The sequence below is a fragment of the Lipotes vexillifer genome, unplaced genomic scaffold (genome assembly GCF_000442215.2).
Source record: "Lipotes vexillifer unplaced genomic scaffold, Lipotes_vexillifer_v1.1 scaffold109, whole genome shotgun sequence".
Lineage (NCBI taxonomy): Eukaryota > Metazoa > Chordata > Mammalia > Artiodactyla > Lipotidae > Lipotes > Lipotes vexillifer.
The window spans coordinates 545,236-564,028 of NW_006790015.1; the positions used below are offsets into that span (position 1 = coordinate 545,236).

Sequence of the window (18,793 nt, forward strand, 5' to 3'; positions counted from 1 at the left end):
GGGAGGGGGCGGGGGGGGGCGGGGCCCTTCCTCTTCTCCACCGACTGTCACAGTCAATTTGTGGAGCTGCCGCTTAGGCTTTTATTAAAGACTCTGTTACTGCTGAGGGAAAGTGGCAGATCGAGACTGGGAGCTGCGCCCCCTCCGCAGGTCCCGTCCCCACTGTTGCCGGGGCGACAGTCCTGCCTTCCACTGAGCATGCCCAGGAGGGGCATCTGCTGTGTCAGGGCTATGGAAGCTGACAGCCAATCAGAGCGGGTCAAACTATGGCGGGGTGTAGGCATGGCGGGGAGAGGCTGGAGCTGAGCGGGCAGAGGATTCGGGAGGCCAAGCAGAACAGGGCAAAAGAAGTTGCTGGCAGGAACGTGTGCACCGAGCCTTTCCCCACAATCCCCAAGTGGCTGAAATATTAATCTGCCCCAAGGCGCTGCAGCTGACGGGGAGCTGTTTCACAGACAGCAAGTGGCATTTTATTAAAAAATAAAGGGAAATGGCCCCCTTCCCTTCACTTGACCTTTCTTTTCGGGGAAGGAGCTTTTTCTAAAGAAAAGAAAGTACTTGACAGTCTGGCCACGGAGCCCAGCGTGGTCCCAGCCTGCAGGCACCTCGCCGGAGGCGCGCGGCCCCGGGCAGTCAGGCCTGACACCCACACTTGGAGTGGAAGGTGGGTCACAGCTGATAGGAGCGTCCCACTGGGAACATGATATTCAGTTTTCAGAATTCAGAGTCCACATTCCAGGAGCTCCCCAAAGCCACTTGCCCAGGGTCCCTAGGGAAACAGGGCTCTGACCCTCCTGCCAAGCACTGGTCTCTCTGGGGGCACTGCGCAGAGCCCTGGGCGGGCTGCAGGGACCCTCAGTCTTGGCGGGTCTCACAGAGGAGCAGGGTGCCCGGGCTCAGAAGCCAGCTGTTGAGGTCCAAGTCTCGACCTGGCCACCTCCCAGGGGGTATACTTGGGGACAGACTATGCCCCACACTGCTCCATCAGCTCCACCAGGCAGGATTTTGTCTGTCTTCTTCCCTGCCATGTCCCCAGCACTGGCTTGGTGCCTGGCCCACCAGCAAGCTGCCCTCAGTGAGCATCAGTGGTTGATGAATGAATGAATGAATGAAGGAAGGAAGGAAGGAAGGAAGGAAGAAAGGAAGGAAGGAAGTGAGCCACGTCCCAGATGTGAGCCGAACTCTTCTAAAGGATTTGACTAATGCTAATTACCCGGATGGGGGAAAAAACAGAGGGAGAGAAGTGAGGGAAACAGAAAAGCCAAAAAAATCCAGAGAAAAAGAGTAAAACATTTTTTCAAGAGCAGAAAACTTGGGAGAAAGGAGAGCCTCTCTCCATGATGAGCCAGAGGAAGGACACAGATGTGACTTGGCGACTCTGACATGGCCGCCAGCAGCCGGGTCTGGCTCAAGTGAAAGGAATTCCAGTTGAAATCCAAGTCCTGGGTCACGCTAGCCAATTTCAAGCACTCAACAGCCATGTGACCAGTGGCTACCATATTGGACAGTGCAGAACAGAACATTCCCACTACCACAGAAAGTGCGACTGGAAAGCGCTGATGGACAGGGAGACCCTGGGAGGGCATCCTTGGCCTTGACGGGCTGTCCAGGCACGAATCCCCTGAGCATCCCTGTACTGTGGCCACCCTGCCACTCGGCTGGACTCACATGCCCTCCCAGGCACCTGGAAGAGGTCCCAGGGAAGCCCGGGACTCCGGGACTGCTCCCACTAGGGGCTGGACTAGTGGGAGCCCCTACTAGCCCAGGGTGACATGGCAGGGTGGGGGGAGCCAGCAGTTGGCCCGGGATGCACAGGTACCCCGTGAGGCCGGGACTGCTGCTTCCCCTTCACAGATGAAAAGAAACAGAAACATGAGTTGCCTGGGGCAGGTGGGCCAGGAAGAGGGGCCCCGAATAGGAAATAAAGAGGATGGAGGCAGAGACCAGGCAAAGAAGGGGGCAGGGAACAGAAGACACTTCTGCCAAACAAACGCCCGCTGCTCGGCTCTGCACCGAGGCCAGAGAGCTCCTGGGGTTGGAGAGGTGCTCGATTCCCAGGCAGGGCCCAGCCTGCTCACCTGGGTCAAAGGTGGCAGAGGGCTTGAGGGCGGCCGCAGCCAGCCGGGCCATCATGGGTGAGATGAGGCCCTTGCTCGCAGAGATCCTCTCCATGATGGAGGCAGGGGGCACCGGGACAGAGGCAGCTGCCGCTGAGGCCGAGTCACCAGCTCCCGAGGCAGCCAGAGCGGGTGTGTCGGGGGTTACTGAGGCTGCTGTCCCTGACGACATGGTGCCCATGAGGCCGGGGGCACCCACGGTCAGGGAAGTGTTGCCCCGGCCCGGGAGGATGGGGAAGCAGGGCGCAGCGCTGGGCAGGCCCGAGCTGGAGAGGGCCAGCGCCAGGGGGATGGAGCCAGGCAGGCCCTGGGCCAGCAGCCCCGAGATCTTGCTGTTGGGAGGCTTGGTGGCACTGGGCCCAGCCTCGGAGGTGGCAGTGGCGGTGACCAGGGAGGCGGAGGACTGCTGGCTGGTGGGGGAGGCGCTGAGGCTGGAGTTCTTGCTGCTCAGGGCAGAGAAGTCAACCAGGTCGTCGTTGCTGGACTCCTCGTGCTCCGTGTCCTTGGCGCCCAGCAGCGAGGGCGGCAGCCCCAGCACGCCCGAGCCTGAGGCGCGAATGTGCCGGCGCTCGTGCTTGCGCTTGTGGGAGGTCATCTGGCTGGTGGAGGTGAAGGTGAAGCCGCAGCCGGTGCGGATGCAGTGGAAGTGGTTGGTGGCCTTGCTGTACACACAGCCCTCATACTTGCACTCCTCGTACTTGTAGAACTTCTTGAAGCCATCCTTGGCGTAGGCGTCGTCCTTGATGTGGTAGCTCTTGTGCTTCTCGATGTCACACTTGTTCTTAAAGGTGAATGTGCAGCCGGGGCGCCTGGCAGGACATCGGGAGGCTGTCATGGGGCCTCACGGGGCCAGGGGGAGGCCCTGCCCTGCTCCCGCGGTGGCCCTGGGAGGGATGGGCCTCTGGATGGAAGGCCAGGCCAGAAACTAAGGCGGGGCCTCCGAGCAGCCCTCTGCTCCTGTTCCTACACCCCTGAGGAGGTGGGGCCCCGAGCCATCCACGGGCCTGGTGCCCTGCCTGCCATCCCTCCCCGGGCCAGGAGGCCTCCCTGGCTGCCTCCCGCTCACCTGCAGTGGAAGTGCGTGGTCTTCTGCCCGTAGAACTGGCAGTCGGCCGTGCCGCAGTCCTCGGTGGCTCGGAAGCGCTGGAAGCCGTCGTTGATGAGCTGGGTGTTCTTCTTATGGAAGTTCTCGTGGGTCATCACGTCCGATGTGCTCGTGTACACCTTGTTACAGCCCACCTGCAGGGGCCGGAGTGGCAGTCAGGGGAACTGAGGCCAGGCACCCTGGCGAGGTCAGAGCGGCTGTGCTGCTGGGTGCAGCTGAGCCTGCTCAGGGGAGCTTCGGCACCTGTAAACGTCTGACTGGGGGCACCGAGGTTAAGGTAGGACGACCCTGCAGGCCCCCAGGGCCTGGCCCGTGCTGGGCGTGGGTCGTCCTCATAGAGAGCCCTGGATATGTCCCCACACAGACGTGGGAGTCCCATCCTGCAGGAGGTGGCTTGGGGGTCCCCAGTCTGTGGCTCTACCTCTAAAGCCCCCGGGGGTGAGCAGGGCTGGACCCTGGGGCCTGGCAGTCACCTGTAGGCCGGGGACTTGTTTGGCGAACAGTTTCTGGCACAGGGCCTTCCCTACCCCACCCTGGCTGGGCCAAGGCAGGCAACGTTGCCATATTGAGTAAAAACCAGTGGAATCTGAACACTCTTGAGGGCTGGACCGTGCCAGTGTCTGCACCATCTCAGAGCCCAGAGAGCGAGCCCCCCTCTCCTCCTGGCCCAGGTTGTTTCACGGAGGCCATAACAACCCCCTGACAAATACCGGGGGAGGCGCAGGGCTGCTATTTGCAAACCAAAGTCGCTCCCCACCAGACCTGACACCTTGAAAAAGCCCAGACTCTGCGTGGCATTAAAACAAAGAATTAAACAAAAACCTCCTCAGGAACCATTTGCAATGCTGCTCTTGGTGTTAAAGGCTGAAAAATGTCGGTCTGTATAAACAGCTCGCTGAATTTCACCCGCACCAAGTATGGCCATGGGGAAGGCCCCACCCTGGCCCACCGGACACTGCCCAAGCCTGAGCCCCTGGGCCTCTCTCCTCTGGCCGTCCAGCCCTGGGAAGGGACAAAGGGAGGGGCCCTGCCGGAGGCAGGCCTGCCTCTGGGGGTGGGGAGGGGGGAGGGCGGGGCACCTGCATGCAGTGGTAGTGGGTGCTTTTCCCGTTGAGGTGGCAGCCGTGGTAGTAGACGCTGCAGTCGTCCAGTGGGCTGAAGCGCATGAAGCCGTGCTGCAGGGAGTTGTCCCGCTTCTTGTGCATGTTGTAGTGCCGGATCACGTCCTGCTTGCTCGTGAACCTCTGCCGGGAGAGGGCCTGGTGGGCAGGAGGCTGGGCCTGGCCCCAGGGCCCTCCGGTCTCCTTATAAATCATCCTGTTGGGTCGAGGCAGCCCAGACTGCCCCAAGGCCAGCACCCTGGACTTTGGAGGGAACAGTTCCAAAGGTTCCAGAGCCACAGACCCTTCCCTGACCTCCCCGTAGTCTCCCCATCAGCAGGCCCAGAAGCAGAGAAGATAAATCGGGCCAGGCCTCTCAGGGAGGAGCTCTGATAGGTGACAACTCGTTCCGTCTACTGCCACCTGTGGGCTCTGCCAAGCTGGGCTCCCTGGGGAGACAGAGGCAGTGGCCTCATGCAGAACACCTGCACCCACCTCCCGCCTTTCGCTCACTTGCTCTGCACCTACCAGTGGGTGGCTTTGAACGTAAGGGCCGATCTGTCTGAACCTCAACACAACCATCTATAAAATGGGGCAGTTATACCAGCCTCTTAAGGACACTGGGAAGACTCGATTAGATAAGGTAGATGCCTGTGGGCAGCAATCTGGGAACGAGAACAGGCTGGGAGCTTTTCTGGGCTCTCTGCCTGTCCAAGTCAAATTCAGGTGGCCCAAGCAGAACCGAGTAACCTCGTCCTGCTTTCAAGAGGCCCCTCCGCTGCTGTGCCAGCCCGCAGGAGCAGGGCTGGTGCCCGTGGGACATACCTGGTAGTTGCACTCGGGGTCGAGGCAGTGGTAGTGCTCGCGGTACTGGTAGGCGCAATGGATGTGGCCACAGTGCTGACTGCCTGAGAACCTGCAGGGAAGAAAGGATGGGCTCAGGCCTCTCTGGATACCAGCTCCAGGGTCCTCGGCCTGAGCGGCTGAGCAGAGTCCGTGCCCCTGATCCAGGGAACTGCTGTTGCGGTTCAGGGGCCCTGGGTGGACATGTGCAGGGGCAGAGGTGGTCTGCTGGGGTGAAGGAGCAGAGGCTGAGAAGGCTAGGGCGAGTGACGGGGCCGCTGGGAATCCCAGACCCACTGAGCTGCAGACCCAGCCTTATCTGCCCCGGGAGGGAGTGCCAGGTGGGGCACAGAGGCCTGGCACCAAGATGGGAGGAGGAAGCTAGGCCAAGCCAGAAGCCAGAGCAGGGTCAGCGGAAGAGCCCTGGGATGGGATGGGATGGGATGGGATGGGATGGGATGGGATGCTGAAGGCATGAGCCCCCAAGGTGGCCCAGTTGCCGTTTCTGCAGGTGCTGCCCGCCCACCCCTGACTCGGTGCTGGGCCAGGTGCTGGGGACTCCAGCTGCGCCAGCCCGGGGCTCTGTTGCTAAGAGGTCTTAAAGGGCTCTCTCTGTTCTGGGCTTTCCTGACACTTGAAACAGTCCAAGAGTTATGAATTTTTAAAGCGCAGCATCTGTTTGGCTTCCCGTGGCAGGGAGCGCGCTCTCTGGCCAACTCCGCAGCCAGGAGCCCCGTGCTGCCTGGCCACCACCTGCCCTCCCAGAATACCCCAGGCCTTCTCCAGGCCCCGACGCTGCCAGGGCGGGGGGTCTCACAACCTGGACGATGGCCACCGGGGACAGCGCCCCGTGACAACTGTGGACAAGGTGGTGGGCTCAGCCCGCCTGCCCCACTGCGCTGCGCATGGTGTGGGGCTGCGGGAGGGAAGCCCCTCGTGAGGGGAGAACCTCTTGCAAATAAATATTGAAGCTGCCAAAAGGGCCATCTGCTGAGGCACTAATAATAATGGTAATAACAATGATAAAGAGAGCAGAGCAAAGCTGAAAAGACAGGGAGGGACAGGGGAGGGAGACACAGAGAGCGACGGCAAAACTGTGGGAGATCAACAGAAAGACAGCTGCCAGGGCACAGCCCCGGCCTTGTGCTGCATCCCCAGGGGCTGGGTGCCGGGGGGGGGGGGGGTCTGGAGTCAGGTGGTGAGGGAGAGCACACTGAGGCCACCTGCCCACATCCCTTCTCATCCCCAACTGTTCCACAGGGGCCTGCAACCCCGCCTGCCACCCGCCCCACCCCTCCCCGACCCGGCCCCAAGTGGAGCCTTTTTAAAAATTTTTTTTAATTAATTAATTTATTCATTTATTAAATTTATTTATTTTTTGCTGTGTTGGGTCTTCGTTGCTGCACACGGGCCTTTCTCTAGTTGTGGTGAGCAGGGGCTACTCTGTTGTGGTGCGCGGGCTTCTCATTGCGGTGGCTTCTCTTGTTGCGGAGCACGGGCTCTAGAGTGCAGGCTCCGTAGTTGTGGCACGTGGGCTTAGCTGCTCTGTGGCATGTGGGATCTTCCAGGACCAGGGCTTGAACCCTTGCCCCCTGCATTGGCGGGCGGATTCTTAACCACTGCGCCACCAGGGAAGCCCACAGTGAGCTGTGGAGGCGGGGACCTGCACCCACCTGTGGCCAGGCCCTGCCTTAGGGCCCTTTCAGGTAGCCCAGTCCTGCCTGGGGTACAAGCTGCTTAAGGGCATGTGGCCTGGACCACATCAAGGGGGCGGGGGCTCTGAGACGGGGCAGAGGGCAGGCCTGGGGAGGGTTTGGAATCTATAAATGTGGTTTCACATGAGGAAAGCAATGGTCCCGCTCAGTTCTGCTCTAGTCCAACTATAGGCAGACAACCGTCATTCCTGCCCCCACCCACCTTCTCTCCATGGCAGTCTCCTCCCCAGGGGCCTACCTGGCAATATATTTCTGGTAAATGTTTACATCTTCAGTGACAGCTGGTTTATCTGTGGGCAATCCGTTCCTGGTGAGAGACACACAGGGCACAGCTGATTAGCAGACGAGGTGGCCTCATGCCCCAAGAGTGTCTGGGGGCAGCTCCCTGCCCTGGGACCCTGGCTCTTCTCTCGCTCACTGTGTAGTGTTCTGGGAGCTTAGGGTGGGACTGGAAAAGTCCTTCGGCAGAAAACTAGCACAGGTTCAATTAGCCCACCTTTGGCGAGGGCTGGGCCGTCTTCAGCTGGCAGGGCTGGAGGGCCCTACCTTGGGCGTGGATCTGACCTAGAGTTCAACAGCACAGGAAGCCTGGGAAGCTGGGGCCTGGCCACCTTGCACACAGAGAGTCAGGATGCTGCTGGCTGAAGAGGGGTACCGGGTACCACTGGGGAGGACGCCAAGGGAAAGTGCAGGAACGGCACCAAGCAAGTGTGGCTGGGTGGTCGGAAAGGCCTCCCCGACGCCGAGGGCAGCTCCCTAGATCTACCCCCAGGTTTCTGGACCCGCCTCCAGGAGGGATGGCTGAGGGTAAGGGTCTCACTCAGCCCCACACATTGATCCATCCGTTATTTTGCCGTGGTCTAGGGCTTTGCGCTGGGTGTGCCCACCCCACCCCAGCCTCCTACCTTCTCTTGCTGCCTTCCCCATGGCGCAGGCTCTGAACCTGGGAGCCCTGGCCACCAGCCTGGAACCCAGAAGCCCCAGCCCAGAGTAGGGCTTTCCCAGCCAGCCATAAGTCGGCAACTGGCCCTCACGGTGGCAGGCAGAGAAAGCCTGTCATGGGCACATGGGGGTTACAGTACCCTGTGGCGTGTGTGTTAGCAGATGAGCACGTGCACAGAAGTACAGGCAGACCCTGGAGATACTGCAGGTTCACTTCCAGACCACCGCCATAAAGTGAGTATCGCAATAAAGCGAGTCACACGAATTTTCTTTTGGTTTCCCAGAGCATAGAAAAGTTACGTTTACACTACACTGTAGTCTGTTAAGTGTGCAATAGCATTATGTCTGAAAAAGCAATGCATATGCCTTAAATAAAAAACGCTTTATTGCTAAAAACTGCGGATCGTCATCCGACAGTGCAGGGTTGCCACAAACCTTCAATCTGTAAAAATACGCAATATCTTCGAAGCGCAATAAAACAAGGTGTGCCTGTACCCGCTGTGAGAGCGTGTGTGCGCACAGCAAGATGTATAGTGTGCGGGTGCATGAACTGAGTCTCAGCGATTATGTAGGCAGAGGAGTGTGCGCGTGCGCGCGTGTGCGGAAGCATGTGTGTGAGAATCTGGGTGCACGGTGGATGTGCATAAGGTGTGGGTGTGTGTGTCCATAAGTGTGAGCTTCGGAGGCAGGAAGCGGGCCTCCGGGCCACTCCAGTCCTGGGTGCAGGGCTGGCAGTGAGGGTGGTGCACGCCTTACTTGACAGTGGAGACGGTCCCCGTGGTGATGGAGTCTGTTTTGGAGAAGGTTGACTTCAGGTACTCGGGAGTGTTGAAAGGCAGGGAGGCAGGTGGCTCAGGGCCTGGCCCGGGGGCACTGGGAGCAGTGGGCACGCTGGCGAGGGGTGCAGGAGCCAGGCTGGGGGTGGGCGGAACCTTGGCGGGGCCCGGCTTCTGGATGGCCCGGACGTCGTACTTGGAGGGGCGCCCCACCTTGCCCGTCTTGAAGGCGATGGCCCCTCCCATGTCGGGGCTGCCCTCCCCGGGTTTGAAGAGGTGCAGGTACTTGACGTTCTCCAGGTCGTACTTAGACGGCTTCTTGTAGGCGCTCCCATTCTGGGGCCGCAGGTTCTCACCCGTCTTCAGTCTCTGGATGAAGAAGTCGTACTTGGAGGCACGGGCCACCAGGCCCTGCATGGGGACACTGCTGTGTGAGGGCAGGGGCAGGATGGTGGCCTTGGTCTCCAGGTGCGCGGTGCTACTGGGCAGCCGCAGGCCAGGCAGGGGGCCCAGGGCCTCCTTGCCGGCCCGCCCCTCGGCTGTGGTGCCGTGGGCCGGCCAGGACAGCTGCTCGCCGGCCTTGAGCTTGCGGATGTACTCCTCATACTTGGAGAACCGCGCCCGCTTGCTGAGGGCGTCCTCGGAGGCGGGCAGCGCGGAGGAGGTGGCTGCCTCCTGCGTGGAGCCCGCGTGCAGCTTCTCGAAGCTGATCTTCCCGGCCAGCTCGTCCCTCGTGTTCTGGTCATCATAGCCAAACATGCCAAGGAACTCGGTCATGGTGGAGGCCGCGTAGTCCCGCAGCGAGGAGGCCTCTCCTGTGGCAGGGAGGAGAGGGGCCGTCACCTCTGGGAGGGAGCAGGGTAGCCCAGGGACAGGACCTGCCCCCCCCCCCCCCCCCCCCCGTTGCCAGCCTGCCACAAACCCCGGGCCCCCCCCCCCCCCCCCCCGCCGCAACCGCCGCCCTGCCCACAGAGGGAGGGGGCCGGCCTGGGGAAGGGTGGAGCGGGACATGATCTATGGACATTTGGCTCACTTGTTAGGTTTTACGACTCTTAAATTAATTTGTTTAAAAAAAAAGTAATTAATACTGGGGTAAAATAAAACTAGCTCATCAATGCCAGGAAAATCAATTTCCTAAATGTTCTGGCCGATGGCTTTTCAGTACATTAAACAAAGTTTCATAAATGTCTCCGCTCTCTTGCCTTGGCCTAATATGAAGGAGAAGTCATTTTCCTGGAAGTAAGGCCAGATCCCAACCTGCCTCCCAGGGTGGGGGTGGGAATGGGGGCTGGGGACAGGTAGGGCTGTGAGCCAGGGGCTGGGCAGTCAGGAGGGACCCCAGGGGCTGAGGGAGCCACTGGGGATGGGGTCAGGGGTGGGCCTGGCTGAGCCTGCCTGGAGGACCCTCCCAGGCCCCCACAAATGGACACACAGGCCCCTTATCCCTGGGAGGATGAGAGGTTTGCCCCAAGCCTCCTCAGGACCTGTCCTCTTGGCCCTTCCCGGCCCCCCGCAGGCTGCTGATGGCCCCAGACAACAGGGCCGACAGGCAGAGAGCCTGCGGATGTGTTCACTCAGCCTCCCTCAGGGCCCGCCCACCCCAGCCAAGACTTATGACGTAGAGAGTCCTTCAAACCTCCCTGCCGCCTTCTGGTCACTTGTGCTCACGCACGAGGGCGGGCCACCGAGGAGAGTCAAGGCCAGAGAGGCAGTGGCTGAGTCTGGCCCATCTATCACCCCACTGTCCACAGTGGGGCACACGGAGAATCCACCGAAGCAACCTCCCCACAGGGACATGCATGCACGCATGCACACTCAAGCTCGCAGCCCTAGCGACCTTCCCCGCCCACACACACACGTGTACACAAACCACTCCAAACTCCACAGTCAGCTCCCCAAGATGAGTCTCAGGATGGCGGGGGCAAGATGACCCCGTTCTGCCTGGCGCTGTTCACTGGAGACAAACCCCTTCCACACACAACCTTCCGCCACAATAGGCCTGCGACTCCCCAGCACACGCGTTCCTGCACAGAACACTCGCTGAACACCGACTGTGTGCTACACCCTGAATCAGGAGTGGGTACACACAGGTGGGTGAGACTCACCTGGGCCCCAGGGCACATGCGTGTTCTCTCCACTCATGTCTGAGCCTGCACACCCAGGCACACAGAGCGGCAGGACCCCAGGCTGGGGGTCCTAAAAGCACGGCCAGGGGAAGGCGTGGCCGAAGCAGGGGTGGGAGGACCAGGACCCAGCAGGGCAGCCGATGAGGGCTTTCCTCCCAACCACACCTGGAAGTGGTCTGAGAGCGGGGCTGGGCTCTGGCACAAGAGAGAACCTAGAAGCATGTAGAAAGAGCCTCTGAGCTCCTGGGAGGACAGGCAGGAGGGTAGTCCTACGGGGACCGGGACGCGCCAGGTGCGGAGACAGGACAGTCACGGGCAGCACCTGGCACACAAGGTGGGCAGAGCGACTCAAGGAACCGACGGAGAGCTGTTCCTCTGGGCGGGGTGGCCGGTGGGCTGCTGTCCTGACCTCAAGCTACTTGGGGTTGGGGACCCAGTCTGGGAGGAGTGGGCCCTGGCTGCTAGATTCAGTGGCTCAGGGACCAGGGAAAGGGGCTAAAAATAGCTGGAGGCAGCTGAGCCCTCACTATATATGGCAGAGAAACAGAAGGCTCTGAAGGGCAGGCGGCTTAGAGCAGGGAGGGGGCCAGGCAGGGGTCCCAGGGGCAGCCCAGAGGCCTGCATTCCCAAGCCCATGGTGGGCAGCCTGGGCTCCGGCTGCCTGGCTCCAGTGCCCGGGCTGAGCAGGCTGCCCTGGGTGTCACCCTGCAGTCCCACTGGGCCTCAAACCCGAGGGGCGAGGCCTGCAGCCACGAGGGCACTGTTAGTTCTAGCCCCGCCTCCTGCCATCCTAGCTCTCCACTCTCCCGGGAGGTGCTGGGGCGCCGAAGGGACAGTGGCCCTTGTCCCTGTCCCTCCCCTCTCCTCAGGCCCAGCGCAATCACCTTGCGGTCTGGGAACGGCAAGGGCTTTTCCTATCAGAGGAAACTGAAGGTCACACTTTTCCTCATTGATCTTGCAATGTTTGTTAATTACTCTGTCACTGATGTGGCGAAGGATAATTAAACAGCTCTGTTTATATCTTATATGCATAATTATGTGGCTGCGCAGGGCTCCCCGCGTAGGGAGGAGATGCGCCCCTCGCTACAGGGGAAGGGGATCGGGAAGCAGGCAGGGAAGGCTCGGGGCACCAGGCACAGGCTGGGAATGTGGCTGGGGAGCTGAAAAAAGACCCCAGGCCCAGAGTTCCAGTCCTAGCGGAGACGCCCTCCCTCCCCAGAGCAGAAGGAGCTCTGCATCTAAGGCCAAGCAGACACCAGAAAAGCCAGCTCTTAGCCATCTCGTGGGAGAGACGTCAGCCAGGGGACCGCGTCTGGGGCAGGTGGGTGTAACGGGATATGCCGGCTGGGTGTCGCTCCCCACATGCACGTCCAGGTACTGCGCCCCCCAATAGGCTCCTCCCTGTGCAGGTGCGTGTGGACAGTCTACCCACACGCCGTCCATCCATCCGTCCCTCCATCCATCTGTCAGCCTGTCCACCAGTCCATCCGTCCATCCACCGCTTCCTGAAGACCCACTGTGTGTTCGGCAGCCCACCCCAGCCCGCACACACGTCTGGGAAGCTGCCTTCTCAGGCCCTTCCCTCCTCACCCCTGCTGCCCCTGAGGGAAGAGGGCGCGCGCTGTGGCCACACACACACTTCCTCCCCACCGGGCCGCCCTCCTCGTGGGGTTCTGTCCCGTCCGGGGCTTAGACACCCACCTGAAGCCTGCTTGGCACTGGGACCACTATCATCCTTGGAGGCTGCCCCGTCCGAGTCCTTCTCCATGACGCTGCCATCCTTGGGAGGCTCCTCGCCGTGGTCTTCCTCGTCGCTGCAGCCCTGGGGCTGCACCATGTAGACGCCCTCGGGTGGCAGCTCCAGACCCTCCCGGGCAGTCCGCCCCAGCACGGGTGTGGGTGCCGCCTCCTCGCTGTACTCCCCGTTCACCCACTTCTCAATCACCGCCCGCCTCTTGTCCTCTTCGCTGCGGGGGGCCCGGGCCACCCCCGACTCAGGGCCACTGCGCACTTTGTCCCGGGGCCGCAGTGGGCTGTCCTCGGCCTCCGCTCCCTTCTCCACCACCACCTGGCGGCTCAGCTTGGCGCAGATGGCGTTGAGCTTCAGGCCGCCTTTGCGTTTGGCCGCCATCGCGGGCTTGCCTGCAGGCGGGTCAGGGCACCGGGTGCCTTCAGCTGCAGGGACGGAGGAGAAGGGTCAGAGGCGTGTGTGCCAGGCCCGGCCACCCACCTGGACAGCCGGGGCGGACGCCCTGCCCCCGCATCCCCCAAGCCAGAGGTCTCTCTCTCCCCAGTGACGGTTCCACCGGCCCGCCCCAAGGCCAGGGTGCGTTTGTCCCCTCACTAGACCGTAAGCTCTATCCTCAGAGCCTGGCGCATACTAGGGGGGGTTCAGGAATATTCTGTAAACGAGCAAACGAATGAATGAACGAGTGAATGAACGAATGACTCTTCAAACGCAAGGGGCAGTCTTCTTCCCAGCACCTGGCTTCTGGAAGCATCTCCTCCCCTTGTTTGGCCCCAGGAGGCAGGACAGACATGCCACAGGACCTGGCTCCGCCTTCTCTGCCTCGGCCAGCTCCTGCTGCCCTGGAAGGCCTGGCTGGTCCCATGAGGCCCACTTTCCAGCCCTGAGAAGCTGGGACAGGTTGGGATTCCTCAGATCCCCAGCGGGAAGCCCAGAGGCTGCAGTTACGGGGCCTAATCTCTCAACACGACAGCCCAACGCAACCGGCCAGGAACTGTTAACTAGGCTGCCCCAGCGCTAGCCACCTCCCTCACGGCTGCTGAGCGGGGGCGCCCAGGGTCCTGGGGGGTAAATGGCAAGACCACTAACCATACCGCCTGGGACCCGCCACAAAGGCCAACAAAAGTGGACACATCTCCACCTGTTTATTTGTATATCCCGTCTGTCCGCCCATTCACGTAGTGAGCTCCTACTGTGCGCCAGACCCCGAGGTGGTACCAGGGGCGGGCGGTGGCCATGGCAGAGTCTTGGCTTACATTCCCTCCGTGTGCACAGGGAGCCCCACTGAATGCTCTCAAGGCAGGGCTCCTCCGTGCGGCCCTCAATAGAGAGGTGGGCATGGCCGAGTCCCCACACAGGTCAGAAGGCTAAGCAAGGGGACTCTGCTCCCAGATCCATGGTCAGAAGGGGCTTCACTATAATAGATCGAGACCCTAAAAACCCACACGCCTGGAACGCACCGAGAGTATTACTCAGACAGGGACGGCCACATCTGTGCCAGGACCTCATCTACAAGTAGACTTGGCTTGCACACACAGATAACGGTGGCCCCCCGATACAGACAATGCCCAGCTGCCCCAGACCCTTGCCTCGAAGCCAGCTGCCCAGGGATCCCAGCCCAGCCCAGCCCAGCCCAGTTCTCCCAGTCCTGCAGCCCTGGCTCTGCCGGGCCCCACCCTCACCCCTAGCTGGATGCCCACTCTACCCACATTTGTCCACATCTCCAAGTCTGTGCTGCCCACACCCAAAACTCCAAGCATCATCATGGGTTCCTTCTCAAAGCTCAGTGATGGGGCCCCTCATCATGCCATCCCACCCGGCCTCAGGGCCAACCGCCAGGCTCCGTGACACCAAGTTTCCTCCAGCAGGCCTATGGGGAGCTGGCCTCACCTGGCCTCACCTGGCCCCCTTGGTCCCCGGCCCTGGTGGAGAAGGGAAGGGTGGGAGTGGGGAGCCTGCTCTATTTTTACCGGGAGGTAAGCAGCCAAGTGTGTATGGCAGACGGCAAATGAATCTATAAATATTTATCCCAAGGAAGAGGGAAGCAGAAGCTCCCAGGGCTGCACTTGCTGCTGGTGACACCCCCTCCCTGGGCCCCCACCCATCCTGGAGCCTCCTGGCACTTGGGCCCACCCAGCCCCGCCCACCCGCTCCTGATCTCGGCTGTGTGCCTGCCTCAGTCCCTCACGGGCCCCCGCCAGCTGCGATGCAGCTGTGCACCCAGGGCCCACCCCCCTGCCCGCAGGCCCCTTTGCTCCGCCCATGCCCCCTACACCTGCCCTCCAGCTGCTGCTCTGCCCCAGCCCACCTGCCTTCCAGATGTTACCCTCCCTCTGACTCTACTGCTGGTCCCAGGGGTGGCGGTGGAGAAGGGGTGTGGGCCTGGGGTGCAGGGCAGGAGGCAGAAGCAGGCCTTACTCAAAAGTGCAGACGCGTGTGAGTCTGGGGCTGCGAGCTGAGGTCCAAGGTGCCTGCCCGCCCGTCTTCCGGCCCACCCTGTGGGGCCTTATCCCCTCCCCCTCCATCAGGGCCCTGGGACCTGCAGACTACCCCCGTCGTGGTCTGACCCCAGGCTCCTGTCCATGTAAACATTCCCTTGACTTTCTTCCCTAAAATATAAACGCCGTGGCCAGGCCTCAATGGGAGGAAGCCATCCGTCCCCGGCCCTGTCACTGCCCCTTTCATCTCCTTCCCGCCACCAGCCTGCCCGCTGCTCTATTTACACTGGACACTTCCTCTGGGAACAATACTGCCCAGGAGGCAGGCTTGGGCCGGAGGGTGGGAAGGCGTGGGGGCTGCCGTACCGCTCACCCAGGGCCGGGCTTCAGAGAGGAGGCGAGGGGCGGGGCGGCTGCAGGGAGCCCAGCCAGGCCTGGGGAGAGGAGTGGGTCAGTATCTGCACGCAGGCAGCCAGCCCAGGGCTCCCCCAGCCTCCTGCCTCGGGCCCAGTGATGCCGGATGGGCCAGGGCGAGCCCTGGGAGGTGGCACAGCACCATGGTATGGGCTGGGTTTTGGGGTCAGACAGTCGTGAGTTCACGGCCTGGCTCCGGCCCCTCGCTAGCCCTGGGCCCTGGTCGAGCTTTCTCCCCGTGAAAAGGGCTGCAGGACTGTAAGATGAGAGAGGGTGCTTGTCTGTGCCAAGCACAGGGCCTGACAGTCAAGGACCTGGGGAAAGGCAGCCGAGCCCTGGGAGGGGACAAACAGGCAAGTGTGGTGCCACATCTGGGCACAAGATCCCTAGACCAGGAAACCACACCTGGCCCAGAAGAGGCAGAGGGGACAGGAGAGGTTGGAGGGCTGGGCCGCGGGCAGGCTGCCTACTCAGCAACAAATGGCCCCTCGCCGGCTCCCACAGTCTGAGCCTCCCCTCCCAGGGCTCCAAACGCAACAAGCCCCCAGCAGGCAGGCAGCTCTGTCTCCAAGCTGAGTGGGTCCTGCTCAGGGTGGAGAAAGGGAGGGGCGAGAACTGGACTGTCCCTGCACCTGTTGGACGCTAGTTCACGACCTCTCACCATGATCCCGTGAGGCAGGTACAGTCGTCGTCCCGTTTGACAGAGGAGGGGACTGATCCTGGAGCCGTGAAGACACTCCAGAGCCCGAGCTCATGAAGGCCGGGGCTCAGCAAGGTGCGGGGCCGCCACCATGTCCCCACAAAGGCTCCAGGAAGTCCCAGGCCTCCCTGCCCACCTCCTCCTCACCTTCACTCCCGGTTCCCATAACACGGAGCCCCCTAAAGTGTTAACTGTGATGGGTAAAATGGTGCAGCAGATTGCTACAATAAATAATTTACTGATATTTATAAATATGCAAATCAGCCAGCTTCAGAAATCGAATGAAGGGAGGGCCTCGGGAGAAGGGCCCGCTATGGCAGGAATCTCATCACTCCCTCCAAAGGCTGGGGAAGGCCGGGGCTCCTGCCAGTTCCGAGGGAGAGAGGGGGGCTCCTGTAGCTGCACCTGGGCCCCTCATCCCTGATCCCTGGGGACTACGGGGGTGGCTGGAGCGGCCACTTCCTCGCCTGGTCAGGGCCAGGTCCTCCCCTGCCCTGGGCAGCCTGGGCTCAAGGGGACCAGAGGCTCCAGTGCCCACTGCCCATGGCTGGGTACCTCAGAGTCACTTGTCCTGCCTTGGAGGTGGGGGTTAGTCCCCAGGGGCTGGGCAGGCCTGGCAGCCCCTCCCCACCAGTGAGTAATGTGTTTTGGGGCCGGGCGGACTGTCAGCTACCAGGCTCCGGGTGCTTTATGGGCTCTGCCTGGTGGCTCTGAACTCCCTGGTAGGAAATAAAGTTCTCCCTGCGTGTCCCTTCTAAACATTTCACTCAGTGGAAACGGTGTTTAAGAAAAATGAGGACATATTTCTTCCTAAGGATGCAGTGTCCCCTTTGGGCGGCCTAATGCCCGCTGTATATCAAGAAGTGGTGAGGCAGGGGCCAGGCACCCATCCCCTCGGGTTGGGGTGGTCTGGGCCCTCCTGCCTGCTGCCAGGCGGCTTGGGGGCCGTGGGCACCACTGGGTCACTCTGGTGGCTGCCCTGGCCCACACTGCCTAGAGCAATATGGCAGCTGGCACCCTCTGAGCACTACCCCCTGTGCTGGGGACAGTGCTGGGCAACTCAGAGCATTGCCTCAGTGGTCCTCTAGCATCCCCATACGGCCGCTGTCCTATCCCTGTTTCTGGGTGAGAAAGCAGAGCTCACAGAGGTTGTCAACTGTCACGGTCACCCAGAGAGTGTGCCAGAGCCGGACTCCCACTGGGCTCCGATGTCTCACCGTCTGAGACCCCACACATACCTCCCACAGCCTCCCAGCTAGGGTGGCAGCAATGTTGGAGCTTCCCTGCAGCCCCTAAGAACTTGAACCTGACAGGCCACAAGCCCCAGTGCTGGGGTGCTGCGCCTATGTTCAGGCTCTGGGCTGAATTCTGAGGATATGAAATGAGCAAGCGGACTGTCCTGGTTCCTGCCATGACGGACTGTTCAGTTTAGACGAGGGGGCAGACGTTCAAGTCATTACAAGCGTGATCACTGCGGTGAAAAGTCTCGGTGCCCCAGGAGCGGCGAGTCTGGGAAGCAAGGAAGGGTTCCTAGAGACATCTGTTCCGGCCCTGCTCCCCACGAGCTCCCTCAGGACCACCCCCCCCCCCGCCCCCCCCCCATTACAAGCGTGATCACTGCGGTGAAAAGTCTCGGTGCCCCAGGAGCGGCGAGTCTGGGAAGCAAGGAAGGGTTCCTAGAGACATCTGTTCCGGCCCTGCTCCCCACGAGCTCCCTCAGGACCCCCCCCCCCCCGGCCCCTCCCCTTCCCCCTCCACACAGCCCATCTCCATCTTAACAGCTCCTGCCCCATCTCCCCAGCCAGGACCTGTTCCCGAGGAGAAGGGTGTCCTTCCCTCTTGGGCCCAATCCCATGCCTCGTTTTTTGCAGGTGGGAGGAGTGGCCACTGCCCTCAGGGCTCTCAGCTGGGTCCCCTGGTCCCCAACAGCTCCAAGTCGGGAAGCGGGGGGCCCAGCCACTGGGGGCCCTCCTCGCCCCACTTTGTTTATTTATTTATTATGATTTTTTAGTCCAGTTAAAAGGTTTACTATCCAGACGTGTCTAAGTGGCCTCACTTAGCGTAAGTAACTCTATAAATCAGAGGAACTGTTAGCATCCACCGCACAGGCTGGCTATCAATCTCCCCCAGGTCACAGCCAAACAGGAAGGGGAGAAAAGAAGAGTTACCGCCCAGGGGAGATTTAAAACACACACACACACACACACACACACACACGCACGCTGCACACACAGACCGTGCGCACGCACACACGCTTGGGCGTCTCTGTATTTATACAATCATATTATACTCACACGTGCACACGAAGAGCGGCCCGGAAACCGGCTGTGCTGTGTGTGTCATGATAACAACGCACAAATGTGGCTCCTGCAGCCTGAAGGGGACACAGCCTGAGGGAGGGGTGAACCCCCGGGGCCGGGCTCTCCGTGCCTGAGCTGCCTTGCCCAGGCAAGCAGCTCTGGAGGGCGGCAAGGGGGCTCTGCAGGGTCCCCTCCCCTTCTGTGGCCCCTGCCTCTGCCAAACCCCAAGGGACCAACCTTTCCCCTTTTGTGCGCCGGGGGCAGGGAGGTGGAGCCCAAGGACGGGGCAGGGAGGCTGTCAGCTGCAGGCTGCTGACAGGTCCTCGCCCACCGTGCCCAAGGCTGGGCACACCCCAGACACACAGCACAGGACTCCAGTAGGGCAGCATCATCCAGAGGAGCAACTGGCTGCTGTGCAGAGCCCTGGAGGGTGCCCAGGCAAGGCGACCTTTCTGCAGCGGCCGCAGGAA

The 18,793-nt window shown here is 61.4% G+C and overlaps 1 protein-coding gene across 2 annotated transcripts in view; it reads right to left on the reverse strand.

The window, feature by feature from the left end:
* The window catches only part of CASZ1 (castor zinc finger 1), a 141,353-nt gene that overhangs the window by 4,449 nt on the left and 118,111 nt on the right, over nucleotides 1-18,793 (reverse strand). The window contains exons 5-11 of one of the 2 annotated variants that reach the window (XM_007463150.1): nucleotides 12,426-12,899; nucleotides 8,579-9,413; nucleotides 7,119-7,187; nucleotides 5,148-5,238; nucleotides 4,302-4,466; nucleotides 3,184-3,356; nucleotides 2,079-2,926 (exon numbers count right to left, since the gene is read on the reverse strand). In XM_007463150.1, coding sequence (XP_007463212.1) covers nucleotides 2,079-2,926; nucleotides 3,184-3,356; nucleotides 4,302-4,466; nucleotides 5,148-5,238; nucleotides 7,119-7,187; nucleotides 8,579-9,413; nucleotides 12,426-12,899 — 2,655 coding nt within the window. Of the gene's footprint in view, nucleotides 1-1,681; nucleotides 2,927-3,183; nucleotides 3,357-4,301; nucleotides 4,467-5,147; nucleotides 5,239-7,118; nucleotides 7,188-8,578; nucleotides 9,414-12,425; nucleotides 12,900-18,793 lie in introns of those variants that run through there. The other variant, XM_007463151.1, reaches the window with a different exon arrangement.